The 20,975-nt window shown below is 44.5% G+C and overlaps 1 protein-coding gene across 1 annotated transcript in view; it reads right to left on the bottom strand.

The window, feature by feature from the left end:
• Nucleotides 1-20,544, bottom strand: part of E2F3 (E2F transcription factor 3) — a 132,811-nt gene extending 112,267 nt beyond the window's left edge. The window contains exon 1 of the mRNA XM_007952056.2: nucleotides 20,167-20,544. Within this exon, the coding sequence (XP_007950247.1) occupies nucleotides 20,167-20,544 (378 nt within the window). The remainder of the gene's footprint in view (nucleotides 1-20,166) is intronic.
• Between the last annotated feature and the right edge of the window lie 431 nt (nucleotides 20,545-20,975).

Here is a 20,975-nt window from a genome sequence, read left to right as displayed (position 1 = left end):
TATATGATCTTGGATACACTCTCCATTTAGACATACCTAATTGTTTAGCTTGTTCACCCACCTATCCGTCCCTATACCCATGTTTGCTTTCACTGACAACTCAGTACTGTATATGCAAAGGGGTTCATATTTGTTTAAGACTATCTTTTTATAAATGCTGATTTTATTAGAACTGGACTGTATGAGCAGCATCTTTATTTGATGGCACCAGGTAATACCAATTCTTTCTCGATAAGGAAAATTGTTTATGGCAGGTATCTTTTTTTAGTAGCTTTCATACATGGAGCATTGGAATCAACTGGAGGGCTTGTTAAACAATACTGCTTATCCCACCCTCAAAGTTTCTGATTTAGTAGGTCTGGGGCAAAGCCCCCAAAATTTGTATGTGTAACTAGTCCCCAAGTGATGCTACTGTTTCCAGGACCACACTTTTAAGAACCATCAGTCTATAAACAAACAAACAAAAAAACACAGATCAGGATCTATCAAATACAAGAATGTGGTTATCTATTACATGGCAAAATCTTCACCAATTATGACACAGACGAAAAAAGGCAGGGAGTTCTGTCTATTTTAAAACTACTGTATCCCCAATGCCTAGAATCAAAAAACCCACTGCCATCGAGTTGATTCTGATTCACAGTGACCCTACAGAATAGTGCAGCACTGTTTCATATGCTTTCCAAGGCTGTGATCATTGCAGAAGCAAACTGCTACATCTTTCTCCCATGGAGCAGCTGGTGGCTTCCAATCACTGTTAGCAGCTGAGTACTTGACCACCATGCCACCAGGGCTCCTTGTACCTTAAAAACAGTGGCTGGCAGATACCAGGCATTCAGTATACATGTGGCGAGGGAGTCAAACGAATCAACACGGCCTAAGGTTGAAACCATGGCCAGTGGGGATGAGTAAACAAGAAGGGCAAATGGCTGTGGAAGTTCTTGCCACAAAGGGAGTGGCTGCTTACCAATGAACTGCCCTGAAAGGGAAGCTCAACTTAATAACGACGACAATAATAATATAGACGATGACTGGCAACAAACACTTTGTGCATTAACACATTCAATCTGTACAACAACCCTATGAGGTTTGCTGTTGTTGTTGTTGTTATGTGCCAAGAAGTTGGACCCACCCGACTCATAGCAACCCCTCCTTGGGTTTCCAAGGCAGTATCTCTACAAAAGTAGATTGCCCAACCTTCCTTCTGAGGAATGGCTCATGGGTTTGAACTGCCAGCATTCTGATTAGCAGTCAAGTGCCTTAGGCACTATGCTACCAGAAGCTCCTACCCTGGGAGGTAGTCACCTCAATTTTCCTTATTAAATAGGTGAATAACACGTTCTAGAGAACGTGATATGCCCAGCCCACACAACTGTGATGTGGTAAAGCTGGAATCAACAACCATGCTGAGGAACTGATCCTGAGTAGAAGTTCAGTCTTAACTACTTAGTTGAGTCAATGATAAATGCAAAACTTCCTTGGCCTTCCCTGAATTGCAGACTTTGATCCTTTCTTCTCCAAGTCACTGAGAGGCTTCCTAGAGACCAACTAATATTATGGCCAATCATAAGACAGGACTACAGTGGGCTACACAGAGTACCTGTACTTTGTGTAGTCTACCTAGAGTGACAGCAGACAATTCCAACTCTGGTATTCCATGGGTTCAGGCATTGCAAGTTAAAAATCACTTATAAGGAATATCTGTTTTTCAAATCTATTTAAAAAACAAAACTAAACCTGTTGCCATTGAGTAGATTCCAAATGATGGCGACTCCACATGTGTCAGAAGAGAACTGTACTCCACTGGGTTTCAATGGCTATGTTACAGAAGTAGATATCCAGGGCTTTCTTCCACTGTGCCACCATGTAGATTTGAACCGCCAACCTTTCAGTTAGTAGCTGAGCATAAACCATTTGTGCCACTGATGGGTTTTTTTTAAAGTGTATACTGTATTTTTGAATTAAATGCATGTTGTATACAGTAAATACATATAAATGATTCTGTATCTCCTGCCCTTTCTTCAAGGTCTAGTTCAGTAGTCCTCAACTGAACAATGCTGCATTCCACCCCCACCCCGCAGAACATTTGGAGACATTTTTCGTTGCCACAACTGGGGGTGGGTGCTACTGGCATCTAATGGGTAGAGACCAGGGATGCTTCTAAACATCCACAGTGCATAGGACAGCTCCAAAACAAAGCCTTATCTGTCCCAAAACATCACTAGTACCAAAACCCTGCACTAGCTTCTTTGTCCTCTGCCTCAGGTTTGGACATCTAAAAGTCTTCATTTCTTATAGCCCTCATTATTTTGTATCTTGTCTTATAGTTACCCAAACCCACTGCCAAACTCAAAACCAAACCCACTGCCATCAAGTAGATTCCAACTCGTATCAACTCCCATTGGGTTTCCAAGGTGGTAAATGTTTATGGTAGCATAGTGCCCAAGGCACTTGACTGCTAACCAGAACACTGGTGGTTCAAACCCACAAGCCACTCCTCAGAAGGAAGGTTGGGCAATCCTACTTCTGTAGTGATACTGCCTCGGAAACCCAAGGAGGGGTCACTATGAGTCAGGGCCAACTCGATGGCACATAACAACAACAAATGTTTACGGAAGATTACCTCAACTTCCTTCCAAGGAGCAGCTGTGGGTTTGAACTGCCAACCTTCTGGTTAGCTAAAGAATATGTTTTATCTTCCTTATCACCTGCTGAACTTCATGAGGGCAAGAAGGGTATCCTACTCACCTCTGAAACCCCTAGAATAACAGGAACTGTGTTCTACAAAAAATGAGTGCCTAATAAATGTTCATTCAATAGTTTATTTAAAAAAAGAATCCCTGAAGGGGGTAAAAAGAGTGAGAATTTAGATTCAACTAAGACTCCCAAGTTCCTACCATGTAGGACACATTAAGTTAGGAATACAAAACGCATCTCCCATAAACACTATCTCATTTCATCCTTACAACATTTTGAAGGAGACAGATGACTATTTTAGGTAACTATAGATCATAGATTAATTTGTAAAAGGTCATATGGCTGTTAAGCAGCAGAACAAATTCCTAAACCCAGTTTTCCCAGTCTTATGTTTCTTCAAGTACTCCATCCTGGTGTCATGGGTCTTCAAGGACATAAACCTTACTTTCTATAGACCATTCCCAGAAGCAAGGTATCTTAAATGCTAACAAGGAAAAAGCCACAACATGAAAGGTAGCAAACTTTACCCTATTAGCTAGCATCATCCTCACAATTGCTACCATTTAAAATAGCAACAAAAGCAGTTAATTCAAAGAGTGCTAAAAACAGGCTTAAACACAAGTTACCTATGTATTTAAGGTCTAATTATAAAGATATTTAGCATTTATATGGCTTTTTCCTCCAGAGTACTCAGAGTCATTTTTAAACTTTAATATGCTAGAGCTTAAGAAAGTAAATTCAATTTCCTTTTTTTCATTCTTTTAAATAAGCAGCAAAATCACCGTATTAGAAATAATGGTAAAAGGAGCCATCTCTTAGTGCGGGGCATAATTATGTGACCTTTCTTTATGCACACAGTGCTCTCCAGCTGGCTCTTTGCTTTCTTTGAGAGGTTGCAAAGTATGGGCTTTCTCAGAGCAGTTAGGAGCCAAGCACAGACCTGGTAAAGCACACAATAAATAACATCTGATGGCTTGTCTCTGAGAGCCATGACAGTATTGATCCTCAAAAATCAACCTGATGAATTTGTCTCGTTTTCATATTACAGAGGGATAAGTGAAAATGATGAAAGGTCTATTTTTTAGAGACCAATTCTTGGCCCACTATCCCTTATCAAAGGAGCTCTAGTAGGGTAGTGGGTAAGGCATTTGGCTGCCAACCAGGTTGGCAGTTCAAAACCACCAGCTGCTCCACTGGAGGAAGACGAGGCAATCTACTTCCATAAAGACTTACACCCTTGGAAACCCAATGGGGATCACTATGAGTCAGAATCAACTTGATCTAGTTGACCCTTCATCAAGCCTTCGACTACAACCTTTAGCCCAAAGCCACACTGCCAGGTCTCAGCCCAAGGTTCCACTTGGTGTCCCAACCAACTTGTACCAAACCAGACTAACCATTTCCTCACATGGCACGCACCCAGACAGAACAAGAACTCAGCCTCATCCATTCTTCTAGACCCAGAGTTAGAAATCTTGGAAGTCTAAGGTCTTGTTTTTTTCTCCCTTAAAGTGTCCCTCACTTCTATCCTATCCTTTTCAGTCACTGTTGCTCTTCTGGTTCCAGATTCATATGGTCTATAATACCCACCCTCCAAATGATGTGCCCTGGTTCGTCTCTGGCTTTCTGTTCATATCACTACCTGTTCCTAGCAGGCCCATGCCCCAGAGATTGAAAAGCCTTCCTACAACAATACAAAACAAACCCCTCGAAAGCTGGCAATCCAGCACACCACATACACACCCCAACCCCTGCTGCTGGCATGAAGCAACTGTGCCCAGTTTGACCCTTCTGAGCTTAAGATCCTCAAACACTTGGGAACCCATCTTTGGGCTCTTTTTCTTGGCAATAACCTGGAAAACTACAAGTTGGTAACAAAAGGGTAAGTGAGAGGTACCAAAACATCCTGGCCTGGGTCCCTGGGGTCTGCTAGGCTGTTCTGTCCAGCTGACCACTACTCGAGCACTCTCCAGACCACAGTTCAAGTCAACTCCGATTCATGGCGACCCCATGTGTGTCAGAGTGCTCCACAGGGTTTTCAATGGCTGATTTTTCTGGAAATAGATTACTAGGCCTTTCTTCCAAGGTGGGTGGACTTGAAGCTGCCTTACAGAGAGCACGTTAGCTGGTTAAGATGGACATAATGCACATCAGTTCTGCAAGAGGTCGCTGCATTCACCTGGGTGTGAGTTTCAAAAGGCTTTTCCTGTGTTCAACTACCTAAAGCAGCATTCCCCAAACTTTCTAGATCACAGTTGTTGTTGTTGTTGTTGTTGTTGTTGTTGTTGTTGTTGTTATGTGCCGTCAAGTCGGCCCCGACTCATAGCGACCCCTCCTTGGGTTTCCGAGGCAGTATCACTATGGAAGTAGGATTGCCCAACCTTCCTTCCGAGGAGTGGCTGGTGGGTTTGAACCGCCAGCCGTCTGGTTAGCAGGCAAGTGTCTTAGCCACTAGTGTAGCAAATTACTTAATGTGGCCCTTCTAGCGATGGTCTTTGTAACTCTCACCAAACAACTGGGTGGGATTATGCAAATGTAAGGTGATAGTGCCCACAAAGGGGATCAGACAGATTGCCAATAATGTAAATAAGGTGTAAGGTACTTTTGTGGAGGTGCGATCATGCAAATAAGGTGTATGGAACCCTAACATGGGAATTGGTCGATTTGACTGCTAACCAGAGGGCTGGCGGTTCAAACCCAACAGCCATTCCTCAGAAGGAAGATTGGGCAATCTACTTCCATAGTGATATCACCTCGGAAACCCAAGGAGGGGTCACTATGAGTCGCATCCCACTCGACGGCAGTGCGTTTGGTTTTCTTTTTGGTTAGACTTAAAATGAGCCACCCTAGAAGGAGGATCTCACTACCATCAAGAAAGAAAAGCCAGGAGTAGAGTGTGTCCTTTGGACCAGACATGCCTGCACAGAACCTCCTTGACCTGAGAGAGAGTGAGTTTTAACATTTGGCTGAGCTGGCAAGAGACAGCAAGCAGCAGCAACACCAGCAGCAGCAGAACCAAGAGACTGACAAGAGACTATGCAGTGGGCTTCCACACCCACGGAGGGAGAAAGCGGAGTGCTTTTGGGCTTGCTGGTGGAATGGGGTGACTCTGGGCACTTGGAGCTAATTTTGTCAACTCACTGAGCTAGAGCTAAGTGCCTTCAGGCTGAGACTTACTGGCAGAGTGGGGTGCTTCGGCAGAGCTTAAAGAGTTCTGTAAGACTTGCCCAAGCAGGCCAGAGGCCAAGGGGCCATGGGGCCAAGAGGCCAAAGGCCAAAGAAAGGCATGCCTACAGGCACTGTTGAGAAGAGGCTGTCCTGACTGAAGAACTGTATCTTGAGTCGTTTCTGATTCTGAATTGTAACCCGTTAACTTCCCTAATAAACCCCATAAGTGTGAGTATTGAATGTGAGTTCTGTATGGCCACTGCAATGGTTATCAAACCCAACAGAGGAGTAGTGAGTGCTGTGGGAGGGACACTGGTATCACAATTGGTAAAAAGGTTGGAGGGTGGGAGCATGGCTGATATCTGCCTAATAGGAATCCGCCTTGGGCTGTTCATCTTGATTCTTTCTTCCCCTCGGGAAGTCAGAGGAGGTCAGATGCCTCCCATGCCATTTTTACAATTAGAATCTCTTGGTGCTTCTCCAATGAGGAGAGCTGAGATGGAGCCTGGAAATCTGCATCTAGGACAAATACCACAAGCAATTCTTATTATCAGTAAACTTGGGAAACACTGGGTTACTTCTTTTTGACAGGTATCTTGGGTTCCTAAATAAACCAAATTAGTTGCCAATTCAGTTCCAACTCATGGTGATCCCATGTGGTTCAATGTTGAACTGTGCTCCATAGTATTTTCAAGGACTCATGATGTGGAAATAAACTGCTAGATCTTTCTTCTGAGGTACCTGTGTTGACTCAAACCTCCAACCTCTCTATTAGCAGCTGAGTATATTAACCATTTGCACCACCCCAGGTCTTGGGTCCTTACTATACGTTTAATATAATGCCAGTGACCACTGAGAATAAACTGATACTTTGGAGTCAGGCCCCTTGGGTTCAGTTTTGGTTGCCCCACTTATAGCGAGACCCAGAGCCAGCCCCTTAACCCCTTGCTGTTTTCTCCTCTGTAGAACAAGGATGATAATAATACCCACTTCATAGGTTGTTATGCAGACTGAATGTGCTAATACCTGCAAAGCACTTAGTTTAGTGCCCTCAACACATACAGACACTCAATAAACATTAGCTATTATTATCCCATAGACCAGAGACTGCTGAGTGGCAGCCCTTAAGCCAAATCTGGCCTAGAGACACATTTCATTTGGCCAACACATTTTTCTTTTTAATCGAGCCAACATTTTTAAACTAGTAGATTTCTGGCACTTTGAGAAGGTTGATTATCTACTGGCATGCAGTCCTGCCTTCTCCTACGGTGGCTGTGGCCCGGAGCAGGGTCAAAGTCTCCCATTTTGATGGGGCATCACATTGTTCAACCACAGTCCTCACCACTAATATAGCCTACCAGCCCATTTACCACCTGCCCAACACTTGTAGGAAAGCAATCCCTACTCTAGACTAGCTTTATCAACATACCCAACACAAAGCCCCACAATTCCCCTATATTAAATCCAGACAAACTGGTCTCTTCTTACACTGACCTACTTTCTACTTCCCTACGTTTTGGTTTGGGGCATTGGTGGTCCAGTGGTAGAATTCTCACCTTCCACGCAGGAGACCAAGGTCTGATTCCCAACCAATACACCTCATGCACAACCACCACCCATCTGTTAGTGGAGGCTTATGTGTTGTATGATGCTAAACAGGCTTCTAGGAAGAAAGTCCTGGCAATCTGCTTCTGAAAATCAGCCACTGAAAAGCTTATAGATCACAATGGTCCAATCTGCAACCAATCAAGGGGATGGTGCAGGACCGAACCCACTGTAATGAGCTCCACATAAGCTGAGGACCAACGGCAGCTAACACTATCACCACCTTCGGTTTATGGTGTTTCCTCAGCCAGGAATTGCTTTTCGACTTACCCAAATAGTGCCAACAGAGTGTGCAGGTTAAAATTATCTAGGACATGTTTTTAAAAGACACATTTTGGGATCCCACACCAGTGATTTTAATTAGTCTGGGGAGAGGCCCTGATATCATAGTTTTAAAAGCTCCCCAGATGATTCAAATATGCACCCTCCACTATGTGCTCTAAGATAGTCCACCCAGGAGCCCTCACCTCCCCATCTCACGGCCTAAGGGGAGTCTGGTGACTCTCACCTACTTCTCTGGCACTTCCTCTCAACACCCTACAGCTGAGGACTAGATGAGTCCTGTCTTCTCCCTGACTTCTGTTTAGTCTTGCTTGAAAATCAACTCATGTTTAAAGCTGGTCTCCCCAAACAGACTGTAAATTCAAGAGCAGGCAGATCACATTTCATACCTCTTTTGCATCCCCAACAAGACAACTGGGGTGCCAAGCACCTTGGAGGTGCCTAATGAAAATGACTTTTCTCCTGAGAGACAAGAGTATAGAAGGCACTGTAAGGACTACACATTGGTCAGAGATTAGAAATTAGTTGAAGGATGAAATCATGGACAAAGTGATTAGTATACAAGGCAGATGATGACAGGCTACAGCAAAGATGCAGTAACTTAGGGGAAGGGAAGGGTCAAGACCAATGGGGAATCAGGGAAGGCTCTGTGCATGAGGTTCCCTTGATGTGGGCCTTGATGGGCAAGTGGGAAGGCAGGCAGCAAGAGGGGCAACACAGAAGAGAAAGAACTCAAGAGCAAATGCGCTAGAGGGAAAAAACCACAGCCACCTAAACACTGCCATGCCAGGATCTGAGCTGGAAGGAATAGGAGGCAAAACGGGAAAGGCAAGATTTCATCATACCTCGAATGCCAGGGAAAAGGGTTATAATTAATTTGATAAGTTCTGGAAGCAGCCACTGAAGGCTGCAATTCCAGCATCCTTCTAAGAGCCAGGCAGAGAGAGAGATGAGAGATAAAAGGGAACAGATAAAACCTAACAAGAGGAATGAGAGACAGATGAAAAGGGAAAAGGGAGAAGGGAAGCCCAGAAGGTTATACCTTATATAGAGAACAAGACAGTCCCACACTACCAGCATTGGGGCCTCCAAGCCAACAACGTTCAGGGAGCTCCAAGACCCTAATTCTCTCCGTTCAGTCTTAAGCCACAGATTATTGAATAGAAGTGAAGTTATGTTAATAGGGCAATTCATGTTAATAGTGCAACTTTATTAACATATTGAATCACAGTAATAAAGGTTGTATTCATGACACTATTGCTGCCCTTAGTACTAGTACAATAAACTTATTCTTCTGCCCCTCCCCAAGTCACTGGATAGCTTGTAGAGATGCAAAGACCCCAAGGACTGCATGAGATGCAAACCACCCCATGGCTCACTTCTCCCTGTCTCCCTCTTCCTGTCCCCTTCCATCATCACCATTTTTAAAGAGGGGCTTGGATATAAATGAACACTATGGGCTATGTGAGAAAATAAATCACAGAAGGTTAGCCCAAAACAGCACTGTATAGGGCATTTCCATCACCTATTTAATGTATAATCTTTCCTATGTGCCAGGCACTATTCTAAGCACTTTACAATATTAACTCATTTAATCTTCCTAAGCCAGCAAGATTGTTTTTCTTAGCGGCTGTTGAGCTGGCCCCTAACTCACGATGATCCCCCTGCACAGTAGAAGGAAACGCTGCCTAGTCCTGCACCATCACCATGATTGGTTGCTGATTGGACCATAGTGATACACAGTATTTCCACTGGCTGATTTTCAGATGATCAGGTCTTTCTTCCTAGTCCATCTTAAGTCTGGAAGCTCTGCTGAAACCTGTTCAGCAACATAGTGACAAAAAGACTGACAGACAGGTGATGGCTAAGCATGTAGTACATTGGCTAGGAATTAACCCCGGGTCTCCTTAGTATCTAAAGAATAATTGTATCACTACCTCTAAAAAACCAGTCACTGTTGAGTCGATTCTGACTCATGGTGGCCCCATCTATGCCAGAATAAAATTGTGCTCCAGAGATTTCTTCTTTTTTTTTTTTTTTAATTGTTTTTCCTTTTAGGTGAAATTTTACATTGAATTAGGTTCTCATTTAACAATTTTTATACAAATTATACTGTGACATTGGTTAGAATTTTCACAATGTGTCAGCATTCTCATTATTTTCTTTCTGTTTGTTCTACTTCCATTGATCTAACTTCCCTTCCCCTCCTTGCTGTCTCATCTTTGGTTTTGGGTAAATATTGACCATTTGGTCTTGTATAGTTAATTGTTTAAGGGACACATTACCCACAGATGATATTGCTAATTATATAATCCAATGTACAGTTTGGCCAAAAGATGACCTCCAGGACTGTTTTCGGTTTTAGATTCAAAGGGTATGTTAGGTAATAGTCTTAGCAGTTCTTCCAGTTTCTATCAATTCAGTAAGTCTGGTCTTTTTTATGACTTTAAGTTTAATTCCACATTTTTCTCCCATTCTAACCAGAATCTTCTACTGTGTCCCTGGTCAGAGCAGTCAGTAGTGGTAGCTGAGTACCATCTAGTTCTTTTGGTCTCAGGTTAGAAGAGGCTATAGTTTGTGCAGGCTATTACTTCTGTGGACTAGTTTCTTTGAGTCTTTGGTGACCATCATTCCCTTTTATTCCTGATGAGTAGAGATCAACATTTGTAGGCCACTTGCAAGCTTTTGAGACCCCAGGCGCTACTCAATAAAACTAGGGTATAGAACATCAACTTTATGAACCGTTACACCAACTGATTAAGTTATTCCACAAGACTACGGTCCTAAGCCCTTCAACCCAGTAAAATAATTCCACAGATTGTCTGAATACATACTGTGCCCCCATGTACTTTACTGTATCTATGAATATATATGTACCCCACACAAACATTATTTACATACACCTATAGATACACCTGTACTTACATGTGACACACTCACATATGCTGTCCTATAGACATACATGCCTATACTTCTACCTTCCACAGGGTTTTCAATGTCTGATTTTTCAGAAGTTGATGACCAGATCTTTCTTCCAAAGCTCCTCTGGGTGGACTCCAACCTCCAACCTTCTGGTTAGCAGCCAAGAGTGTTAACCATTTGTACCATCCAGGGACACCGTAGTGAACTAAGTACTTATTATTTCCATTTTACAGATGATGAAATCAGATGCAGACATTCTCATTTCCCCAAAGATATATAATAGTGAGTGGTGGGCTAGTAAGCAATGGAGTAAGAGTAAGAACCCAGGCACCCTGCCTCCAGGCTCCATTATATACTCAGCTGCCCCTTGTTTTGCCTTTATGTGAGGAGTGTGTGTTATATACTTGTAGTAGTTCAGTTTGTATATCAACTTGGTGGGCCTGGTTGAGTGGCTGGGCAACTGGATGTAGTATTCCCCATGATGAGACTGGTAATTAACTCCATGGTGGAATCTATTGTGAGCAGCTGAGTAGCTGCCTTAGGGATGTGGTCTGCTTCCTATATACAAGCAGCAGCCTTGGGGAACGGTCTCTAGCTTATGGCATGCTTGAACCCTGCATGTAGCCACGTTGCTGTTCAGCAGCCTGCCATGCTCTGACAACCTTAGGACTTTCAATGGATTTGAATTAATGGCTTGCCATTTGGTTTGGTAACATTGGGACTGTGGTTTTTACTTGAGCCTGGGCATGTCGGTCTCAGCAGCCAGCAGTCATCTGAGTGAAGAAATCCCTCCAGCTTCAGTGGGCCAGGAGCAGGAGGCAGAGCTGAAGCCCAAGATTAAAGAGCATTCACCCAGCCCCTAGAGCCTGGCACTTTGAACTCGGACTTAAAGCCTCCAAACTGTAAGAGAATACATGCCTATTCGTTCAAGCCATCCCATTTGTGGTATATTCTTGTCAGAGCAGTAACCAGAAATATGTTCCCATGAGCACCTTCTCTTCTAGCCAGATCCAGAGAGGGATGGGATGGGATGGGTTAAAGCCTCTGAGCTGTTGCTCCAGGTTACATATTCTTAGAGCCCCCAAAGCATCAGAAATAAGGAAGAACAAAGAAGGAGTGAAAGCTATAGGCTCCAAGTTCATTGCCAGTGATCCTCAAAATCCAGAGCCACCATATTTCCATATCATGAAAACTAGAGCCCAGAAGCCCTTCTCAACCGTCATATAAGCATAAGCCCGAAAGAGCCAAATGATCTCCACGGTGGCCAGGCATGAGGCGGATGGGAAGACCAAGACATTCAACCTCTCTACTCCCTGAAAGCAGGACTCCACCTATCAAAAAGTCTTTCAGATGCAGTCAGGCTCACTTGTAACTACAAAGTTCATCATCAATTACTATTGAATGCTCACTAGCTGTTAAGAAAGGGTACCTTTCTGATTTGTGGATTATAGATAAGCTATATAATGCTGTAAGGACTAGTTGGTGAATTACAGCCATGCCAGATTATGTTTCACTTTTAGGCCTCAGGGCTAGAAGAGATTCTATTTTTAAGCTTTCTCAGTGCCTCAAGTGAAAGACATTTTAAGGAAATTATTTCTTTTAGATGATGACTTCCTTGCAAAGAGTTAACTGATTAGCTGCTTTGTTAAACCAGCAATCTTCCTGGAGCCAACCACACAGCAAGAGCACCTTGCTCAAAGTTACTGGGCTTGGGCTATGGCCCTGTGAGAACCAAAACAGTCCCTCGGGACGTGGATGGCCTAGGACCAGACCTCCAATTCCAGGGCCATGCTATGTCCCTCTCCCAAAGTAAGTTTAAAAAAATTCTCTTAGGTTCTATTCTGCATGAAGTATACTTTTCACTTTTTGAGCACCATATATGTCATATCCACAGAAAATAATTAAATTTGCAAATATCATGAGGCTTTAAAAATATTATTGTACATATATGAATTAGACATTCCTTCTATGTGCTTTTTTATTTATTATTTACCTTTTACCTTCACTTAGGCTCTAAAGCTTCACTTATTTTGTATCTTTGGAAATGAACTGTTGCTGTTGACAAGTAAACTGTTGAAAGTACACTTTTGTGGATTTTTTTTTAAGTAACTACTCCTGAAGTAAATCTAAATGTATTATATACATCCCACCAGGAAAAAAAAAACACCACAAACCCAAATCAGTTGCCTTCAAGGCAATTCTGACTCATAATGACCCTGTAAGACAAAGTAGAACTACTGCATAGGGTTTCCAAGGTTGTCATCTTTACAAAAGTAAACTGCCACATTTTTCTCTTGAAGAGGGGTTTGAATCGACCACCTTTCAGTAAAGCACGCTTTAACTACTGCACCACCAGGGCTTCTTCACATATCTCACACTCCTGAAGAAAACTTAAAACGATTAAAAATAAGTAGAAATATAGATACATCACTTCTTACTGACTCCAACTCATAACCACCCCATGTGTATCAGAGTACAAGTATGATCCGTAGGATTTTCAATAGCTGAATAGACTGCCAAGCCTTTCTTCCAACATGCCTCTCAGTGGATTTGAACCTCCAAATTTTTGGTTAAAAGTCAAGCATGTTAACCATTTACACTACCCATCCCAGTTTTCTTATACAGGCCATAGAAGACATAACCTTCTCTTGGTGACTGAGGCTTCCTGTAAGAATTCAAGAGTCCTCAGTCTCAGTCTGGCTTTCCCACTAGCTAGCCTGTGACTTCAGTAAGTCACTTACGTGAACTGGGCCTTAATTTTCTCGCCTGCAAGATGAGGGGATCGGGTCAGATGGCAACTCTGGTACTTCAAAGTTCTCAAACGTATCAAATCATTGCCTATGCTAAACTATTTTTTCTTACAAAAATCAGATGCCATAGAGTTGACTCCAACTCATGTTGATTCCATGTGTGACAAAGTAGAAATGTGCATCATAAGGTTTTCAGTGACTGATTTTTTTCAGTGGATGGTCCTCCATTTTTTCTTAGGGACTGTCAAGTTTTAAGAATGTTGCCTGGACACTACAAATGGCACTGCTTGTGCTCAAGCAACAGAAAGCAGCCTACTGTCAATTATTCAATTATTCTTTTTATCCCCTCCCTACTACATAAGCTTGGTAGCATAGTGGCTAAGGCACTTGACTGCTAACCAGAAGGCTGGCGGTTCAAACCCACCAGCTACTCCTCGGAAGGAAGATGGGGCAATCTACTTTCGTAGCGATACTACCTCGGAAACCCAAGGAGGGGTCGCTATGAGTCGGGTCCAACTCAACGGCACATAACAACAACAACAACTACATAAGCTATCCTTTCTCAGTGCTATCAATATCGGAACGACATTATCTACATGACAATCTCCTGTCCTCAGTTTACAAAGCTAAGCAGTGCCCCGAGTTGCTCAGGTTCTTTGTCTTGCTGGCAACCAGTGGTCTTCATCATTTCTCTCAAAGTTATGTTGTAGGTGTTTGGGAAGACCTCAAGACTGACTCCCAGTTAAGGTTGTGGGGAGACAGAGAATGCCTTCTTATACTAATACGTTCTTTGAGTTTTAAAATCACATGGCTTTTGGAAAGAGAGTAGTTAAAACAAAACTGAGAACAGAAAATAAACCAATTTTCTTCTTATTGGAGAAAAAACAAAAAAAACAAACTCACTGCCATCAACCCCAACTGGGTTTCTGAGAGAGTAAATCTTTATGGAAGTAGATTGCCCAGGCTTGTGTCCATGGCATGGCTGGTGGGCTTGAACCACCAACCTTCTGGTTAGCAGTCAGATGCCTTAGGCACTGTGCTACCAGAGCTCCTTATGTACAGGAAAAAGTGGAAGCTTAAGTAAAACTATGTTAATTAATTTTGCAAACCTCAAACCCCTGAGGTTCCTATCACTATCTCAGTTGTTGCTTTCTTCACCTTCTGTTGTAAAAAACTTTTCTGGCGTGTAAGACGTAAGACGTAAGACGTATTGACTTATTTTCCAAGTCACCCTTTAAAGCCAAAGAGAGGATCAAAGTAGGAGGAAGATACCATTAGTGGTTTCCTGTATTTACTGTTTTCCCAGTTATCTTCCTTTCTTAGTGCCACAAAAAATGATTAGTAGAAAAAATGTTTTTTAGCAATTGTATTCTCCAAAACACTATTTTTAACCTGCTAACAAGCATGAAAATACTCATTAAACCACATGCTTAGTACCTCAAAGAATTCATGGAAGTTTCTCTTTTAAAAAACAAAATGAAACAGAGAATCTGGTAAGAACTTAAATCTTTTTTTTTTTTTTTTTTACCTTGCAATGTTTGGGGGTGATTTCACAAGAATTGGTGAGGGACTTCATTTTATAAGCATAGGAAATTGTAGGTTTTCATTCATCCTACTTAAGGAAGTCAGTAGAAAGTAGATGGTTAAAAAGAAATGGGAGTTCATTAGTCAGGGAAAGTGGATATATACTGGGCATACATACAGAATATTTGTATATCAGGTTAAGTTAGAAAACTAGACAGGTAATTAAGGATTAATATGGGGGGGGGGACCCACTGCTGCCAAGTCAACTCCAACTCACGGTGATCCTATAGGAGGACAAACTCAGACTGATCGATCCATAAGGGTTCCAAGGCTGTGAATCTCTACAGAAGCAGACTGCCACATCTTTCACCTGTGGAACGGATGGTGAATTTGAACTTCTGACCTTCTGGTTAGTAGCCAAGTGCACTTTAACCACCGCGCCACTTGGGCTCCTTTGATAGTGGAAGTTATTTGCCAAATGGGTCCAAGTCCCACAGAAAGGGGTTAAAGGTGTAGATGGTGTATCACTGAAGAAAGTGATAAAAGACAGAAGACTGCAACGAAAACTACTACCACTTTATACCCAAGAGAGGAGAATAAAAGCACCCTTTGCCCCTCAGCCTTTTAATCTGCAGATGCTATTACTTATTGCTGTCTAAGCTCGGAGTATTATTTTCTGTTTTCAAGTTAGCGTTACATAGCACAACATTAATCTCAGAATCGACTCTTCCAAGTATTATACAAGGTGATGATTTATAGAAAAACAAAAATCCTCTCCTGTTCCTGAGCTTGGCTCTTCAGCTCAGTGCCACATTTAAGGGTGCTTTGTTTCAGAGCACGATTAGAGTGGCGCCCTTGGTAGTGATTATACTGGCGCTAATTGTACTGCCCAAGTCTGGGCACTGCAATATATTGAAACTTCCATTTTGGGGTATGTAGTGACTAAAAATTCTCTCCCAGCTCAAACTTGGCATCAACCACTTATCTCAGCAGAAGCAAGATTACTGAGTACAGAACCACAGGAACCCAGCATTTTCCTTCTCTTATACTTGTTCAGAAAAAAGAAAAGAAAAAGAGAGAGAGATCCTATTGAAATAACACCTATGGTTCCTTCATTCTTACACTAAAATTTCCAACACTGAGGGGTCTCTTCCCAAGGATAATCAACAGGTTGCTATAACTGGATTAAATTCAATCAGATGTGATAGGCCATTTTCTCTTGCACTAATAGAGCTCAAATTTTCTAGAAGTCAAAATGAAATAATTTCAGCTTCTTTTTTAGAAGAACGAAGAGGCAAAATAATGATGGAATCCCTTCTGTGCCATTCACTAGCCCTTCTGTCTATGGTTTCTCTACAGTTTTTCTATTTCCAACAGATCACCATCTGAAATGGAATTAACCTACAGTATGTCTCTGACATAGTGAAGGTGGGAGTTCAGTTCTAACAAAAACTATGGAGTACAGACTGCATCCAAAAGATGGCAGGTCCATGGAGTCATGAAGGAGTGGAACTCAGGCATAAGCTGACCTAAATTTGTCACAACTCAAGACACATGCTCAGGCAATTGAATGCCACTATCTCTATATGGGAATGTTTTACCCATCGCCAGAATGGCAGTACTTTGTATACTTAAAAATAAAAAATAGGCACAAATAACTAATTACTTTAAAAATATCGCTTTAGAAAACTTTCAACCACTTTGCTCATATTTGTCAACTAAAGGACAGTATTTACTTGGTCTCACATTATTTCTGTTAAGTAAACAGAAAGAGTATTTGTGCTTATTACTTTTATTGTGTGTTGACTATTTGCCAGACACCTCTGGTGGCACAGTGGTTAAAGTATTTGGTATAGTATTACCAAAATGTAGAAGGTTCAAACCCACCAGCTGCTCTGTGGGAGAAGGATGTTAGCTTCCATAAAGATTTACAACCCTGCAAACCGTATGGGGCAGTTCTTCTCTGTCCTAAAGGGTAACTATAAATTGCAATCGACTTGATGGCAGTGGGTTTTTTGGTTTTGGTGCTAAATGTTTTATATGTATTTTATCTTATTAATCCATACCAAAACCTTTTAAGTATTCCTGCTGTCCCTATTTTAGAGGAGCAAACTCCAATTATTTACTTAAGATCTTATAATTGAGAGAAGACATACATCTACTAAGAAGGTAGTTATGTAGTTTTCTCCCATTTAAAAAAGGGAAAGAATTTGCTTCTGCTCATGTTCTTAGATGTTATTAACAAAGAACTTGAACTGGAAGGAGGTAGGTCTGCAACTAGAGTTCTCAAACTCTTCTTGGAAGAGAAGTATTTAAATGGTCTTATCTTTGTTTAATCATTTAACTATCACCATCCTGTCATTCCTACTTAGAGAAAGAATATCAACAAAATTCCAAGAAACTTAGAGGAATTTCATAAAATATTGATAAATAAAACATTAAATCAAACTTTATATTTAGGGTGCATAACTTTGTATATATTGCCTAGGTAAATATCCTACACTCCCAAAATAAATAGCTCTTAAAAGTATAGATTAACCAAGGGTTTAGCAAAGATTAGACTGTTATATACAAATGCTCAGAGTATGTGTTCAAGTAACATTTCCATTACTGTAATGAAAAATATTCTGTGAATGCACAAAATCAAAGTGACATATATTTCTGGAATAATAATCTCACAGTGAGGAGGATAATGTTTTGAAATAATCCGGACAGTGATGAGGGTAATTTTATACTTTCAACACCTAAATACAATGAACTACATATAAATTTGGCCAGACAGTCTTGGAGTCCTGACCCACAAAGCACTCCAAAATTAAAAAAAAAAAAAGGCCATTTGGTGGTCTCAAAATTCCCCATTATCAAAACTACCCCTGTAGTTCTGAACCCAATCCAAGAAGTATGTCAAAAGCTGGTTGTTTCAGGTTAGGTTTATGATATAGTAACAGAACTGTGTAGGGGGCAAAATATGCTTACAACATGTCCAAGCATGTTTTAGTTAAGTCAGTAATAGTACTCAATGCTAATAAAAGCTCGGAATATTCTTGTGATTGAGAGAATCAAGCACACGGGATACTGTATGTGTAAGCAGGTACTATACTCCGTTTCCCCCCTGCTGGCAGACCCTAGTTACTAAAACCAAGAGCTTCTTTGAGAGAGACTACATCACATATTCCCAGCAAGTACCTCTAGGGCTGGAAAGCAGTGAAGCTCCACGGGGAGAAATTGCCAACAGTAAGAAAATAAAATTTTTAATTATTCCAAAACCCATCCTATTTCTGAAACTGCTGCCTAGGTGCAGACTTCTTGAAGACCCCCTGCAGAATCTTGATTCTCCAAAAAATAAACCCATTTGGAACTGAGACAAGGTGAGGTCAACAACTGGTAATATCCACCAACCATTTATCTAAGAGTCGGGTTCTGTTCTAGCCTCGTCCGGGCCAAGCCTCACCACGAGGGTGAAGACAGGAGACATGGAGGAGGGGAATGAAGGAGAGAAAAGGAGAAAGGAGGAGACCTCCAGCCACACTTCTTTCTACTATCAACAAAAAGGGAAGCCGCATACTGACCTAAATCATCTCTCCAAGGCGCTTTATAAATTACAGGGACAAAGGGGAGGGGGTGGCGGGTGGCCTGGGAATCCTACAGACACCCTACCCTCTGACCCGCCCCCTCCCCCTCCAGCACAAGGGAAGGAAGATAGAAAACAGAGCTCAACTCGGCCATTGGCGAGAGCCCCCACCGGTTTTCAATCGCCTATCCCTCTTTGCCCCCTGGAAAATATACACATAAACACCATACCCTCCCCCTGGGGCGGACACTCCTGCCTCGAGGTCCCTAGAATCGGAGGCCGGGGCATTTACTTAGTTAGATTTTCTTGCTTACTCATTTCCCTCGAGCACCCAACCCCCCGTTGCCACTCCAAAACCCCGCTAAACCGCCTACCCTCGCGGCTTCAGCCCCCCAATATGATCCGGTGTTCCCGCGGCGGCGGCAGCCCCCACGCTGTCCCGGTCACTAACCTGCTGCTGTAAGGGCATTTCCGAAACCAGCCTGGCTCCGGGGCGAGGTGGGGGGGGCAGGCTGGAGAGGGGGCCCGGAGGGCCGAGCAGACCAGCGGCGCCGGGCGAGGGCGAGCGCTGGGGGCGCGGGTGGGGGTGGGGAGGAGAGGGAGGGTGGCAGTGCCGGGGGCGGGTGCGAGGGCGCCGGGACTGTCCCAGGCCAGGGAGCCGGCGAGCAGGAGGAAGTGGGTGCCCCCCTCTCCCCCTCCAGCGCCCCCTCCCGCCGCCGCCTCCTCCCTAGTCACAGGCGCGTCCTCCGCGCACGTGTGCGAAACGTCACCGGCGGGTCCCGGGGAAAGGGACAGACCCAGGCGGCGGGACGGGAACCCAGCTGCCCCCGCCCTCCGTCGCCGGGGGGCGGGGAGGGGGACAGGGCGGGGTAGGAAGGAGCAAGGGGAGAGGCGGGTCAAGGGCAGGCCCGGGGCCCGGCAAGGAAGGCCTGGGCGCTCGGGCCACGCGGGCACCGCTGCCGCCAGGATGCGCCCAGGCCGGGGCGCCAGTCCGTTAGCCCCTCATCCCCAGACAGTGCACACCCTAGCCTGCACCCAGCTTCTAGCTCTACCTCCCCCACACTCCTCCAGCCCCTTTGTTGCTTGGAGTTACAGATCCCAAAATGTGTCAAACGCAGACCAGCGGAGCCCCTGCGCTCGAATCATGTCTTAGAGACCTCGGGCCGCCCACGGGCCTCCGTGGCCTTGCTGGGGGCGATCAACCCAACAGTCCCCGGGTTTCTTCCCCTTGGGGTGCCCCCACTCCCCAGTTCACTACTCCCTCCCCCACCCCCTTCTCCATCCGGGGCGTGACCCCTTCCTACGCTCCGAGAAAGAGGAAGCTTCGAGTTGGAGGGGAGGGGAAAGCGAGGGGATACAGAAAAGTGCAAAAAAGAAGAGGGGGAGCGCGCGGAAAGTTTGCTAGTGTTTGATGTGGTCGCTGCCAAGGCAATCCCCGCTGCCCCACCAGCCTTACAGAGTCCACCGACCCTCTTGGCACCGGGGGAGGAAGCACACGAATCTAACAATGAACCCCCTGTTGGAGGGCCAGTTGTCGAGGCTCACGACGCTTGGCCTTGCACTCCCACGAGGCGGTCCGCATCGTGCCTCCCACCCCGCACGGTGCAAGCCCACCTCCCGCCTGGGCTGGGGACCGGAGGGTATTACCGGAGGGCCGCCGCCGCTGCCGCCGCGTCCCAACGCTGGTGGCTGCTGCAGCAGCCCGGCTCTGCTGGAGGGTCCGTGCGGCGTGGTGTAGAGGAGGCTGCCGGCGGTCTGCTCCGCGCCGGGGGCACTGGGAAGGGGGCCGGCGGCGGGGCCGCCGCTTTGGAGGGAACAAGAGGTGGTGGAAGTGTTCGTGGTGAGGATCTGGATGTACGCGCCTGGGGCGGCGGCAGCGGCGGCGGTGGTGGGGAAGCCCGGGCTGGCTAGCAGTGCCCTTTTGTCCATGGAGGCTGCAGCGGCGGCGGCGACAACAGCCGCCCCCTCCCCACCCCCGGCGGTCACCAGGTACTGCTCCAGGGCGGGCTGGATCCCCTTTCTCATCTCTCGCTCCTGCTCTTTTTTATTGTTACGGTATACTAACGTATTGCTTTCAATTTCTTTATTATTTGCAGCTGGAGTTTCCAAGTCTCTCCTTCTCTCCTCCCTGCCCGGGCGCTTCCGAACCCCCTCTCTCTCTTTTCTTTTTATTTTTCCGCAACGAACGGGCCCCGGGGGCCAAAAATAATCGGGGCCCTGGAGAGAGGAGGGTCCTGGCCGCACGGATATCAAGCCCCGAGGGAGGATGGAAGCTTCGGGGGCTGCCGATGCAACGGATTGCGAGGCGGTGGCGGCAGCTCGGGTGCCGCGGCCGGCAGCTGAAAAATGGCTCCAGGAAGCTGCTGCTGACAATGAATGAAGGGATACGGTTTACGCGCCAAGGTCCTCCCGCGAAACTCAGATTTCCCGCCGGCTTTTCAAACCATATTTGCATA

The sequence above is a fragment of the Orycteropus afer genome, unplaced genomic scaffold (genome assembly GCF_000298275.1).
Source record: "Orycteropus afer afer isolate SDZICR_OR568_19922 unplaced genomic scaffold, OryAfe1.0 scaffold00012, whole genome shotgun sequence".
Lineage (NCBI taxonomy): Eukaryota > Metazoa > Chordata > Mammalia > Tubulidentata > Orycteropodidae > Orycteropus > Orycteropus afer.
This window is presented reverse-complemented; position numbering and strand designations above follow the sequence as displayed.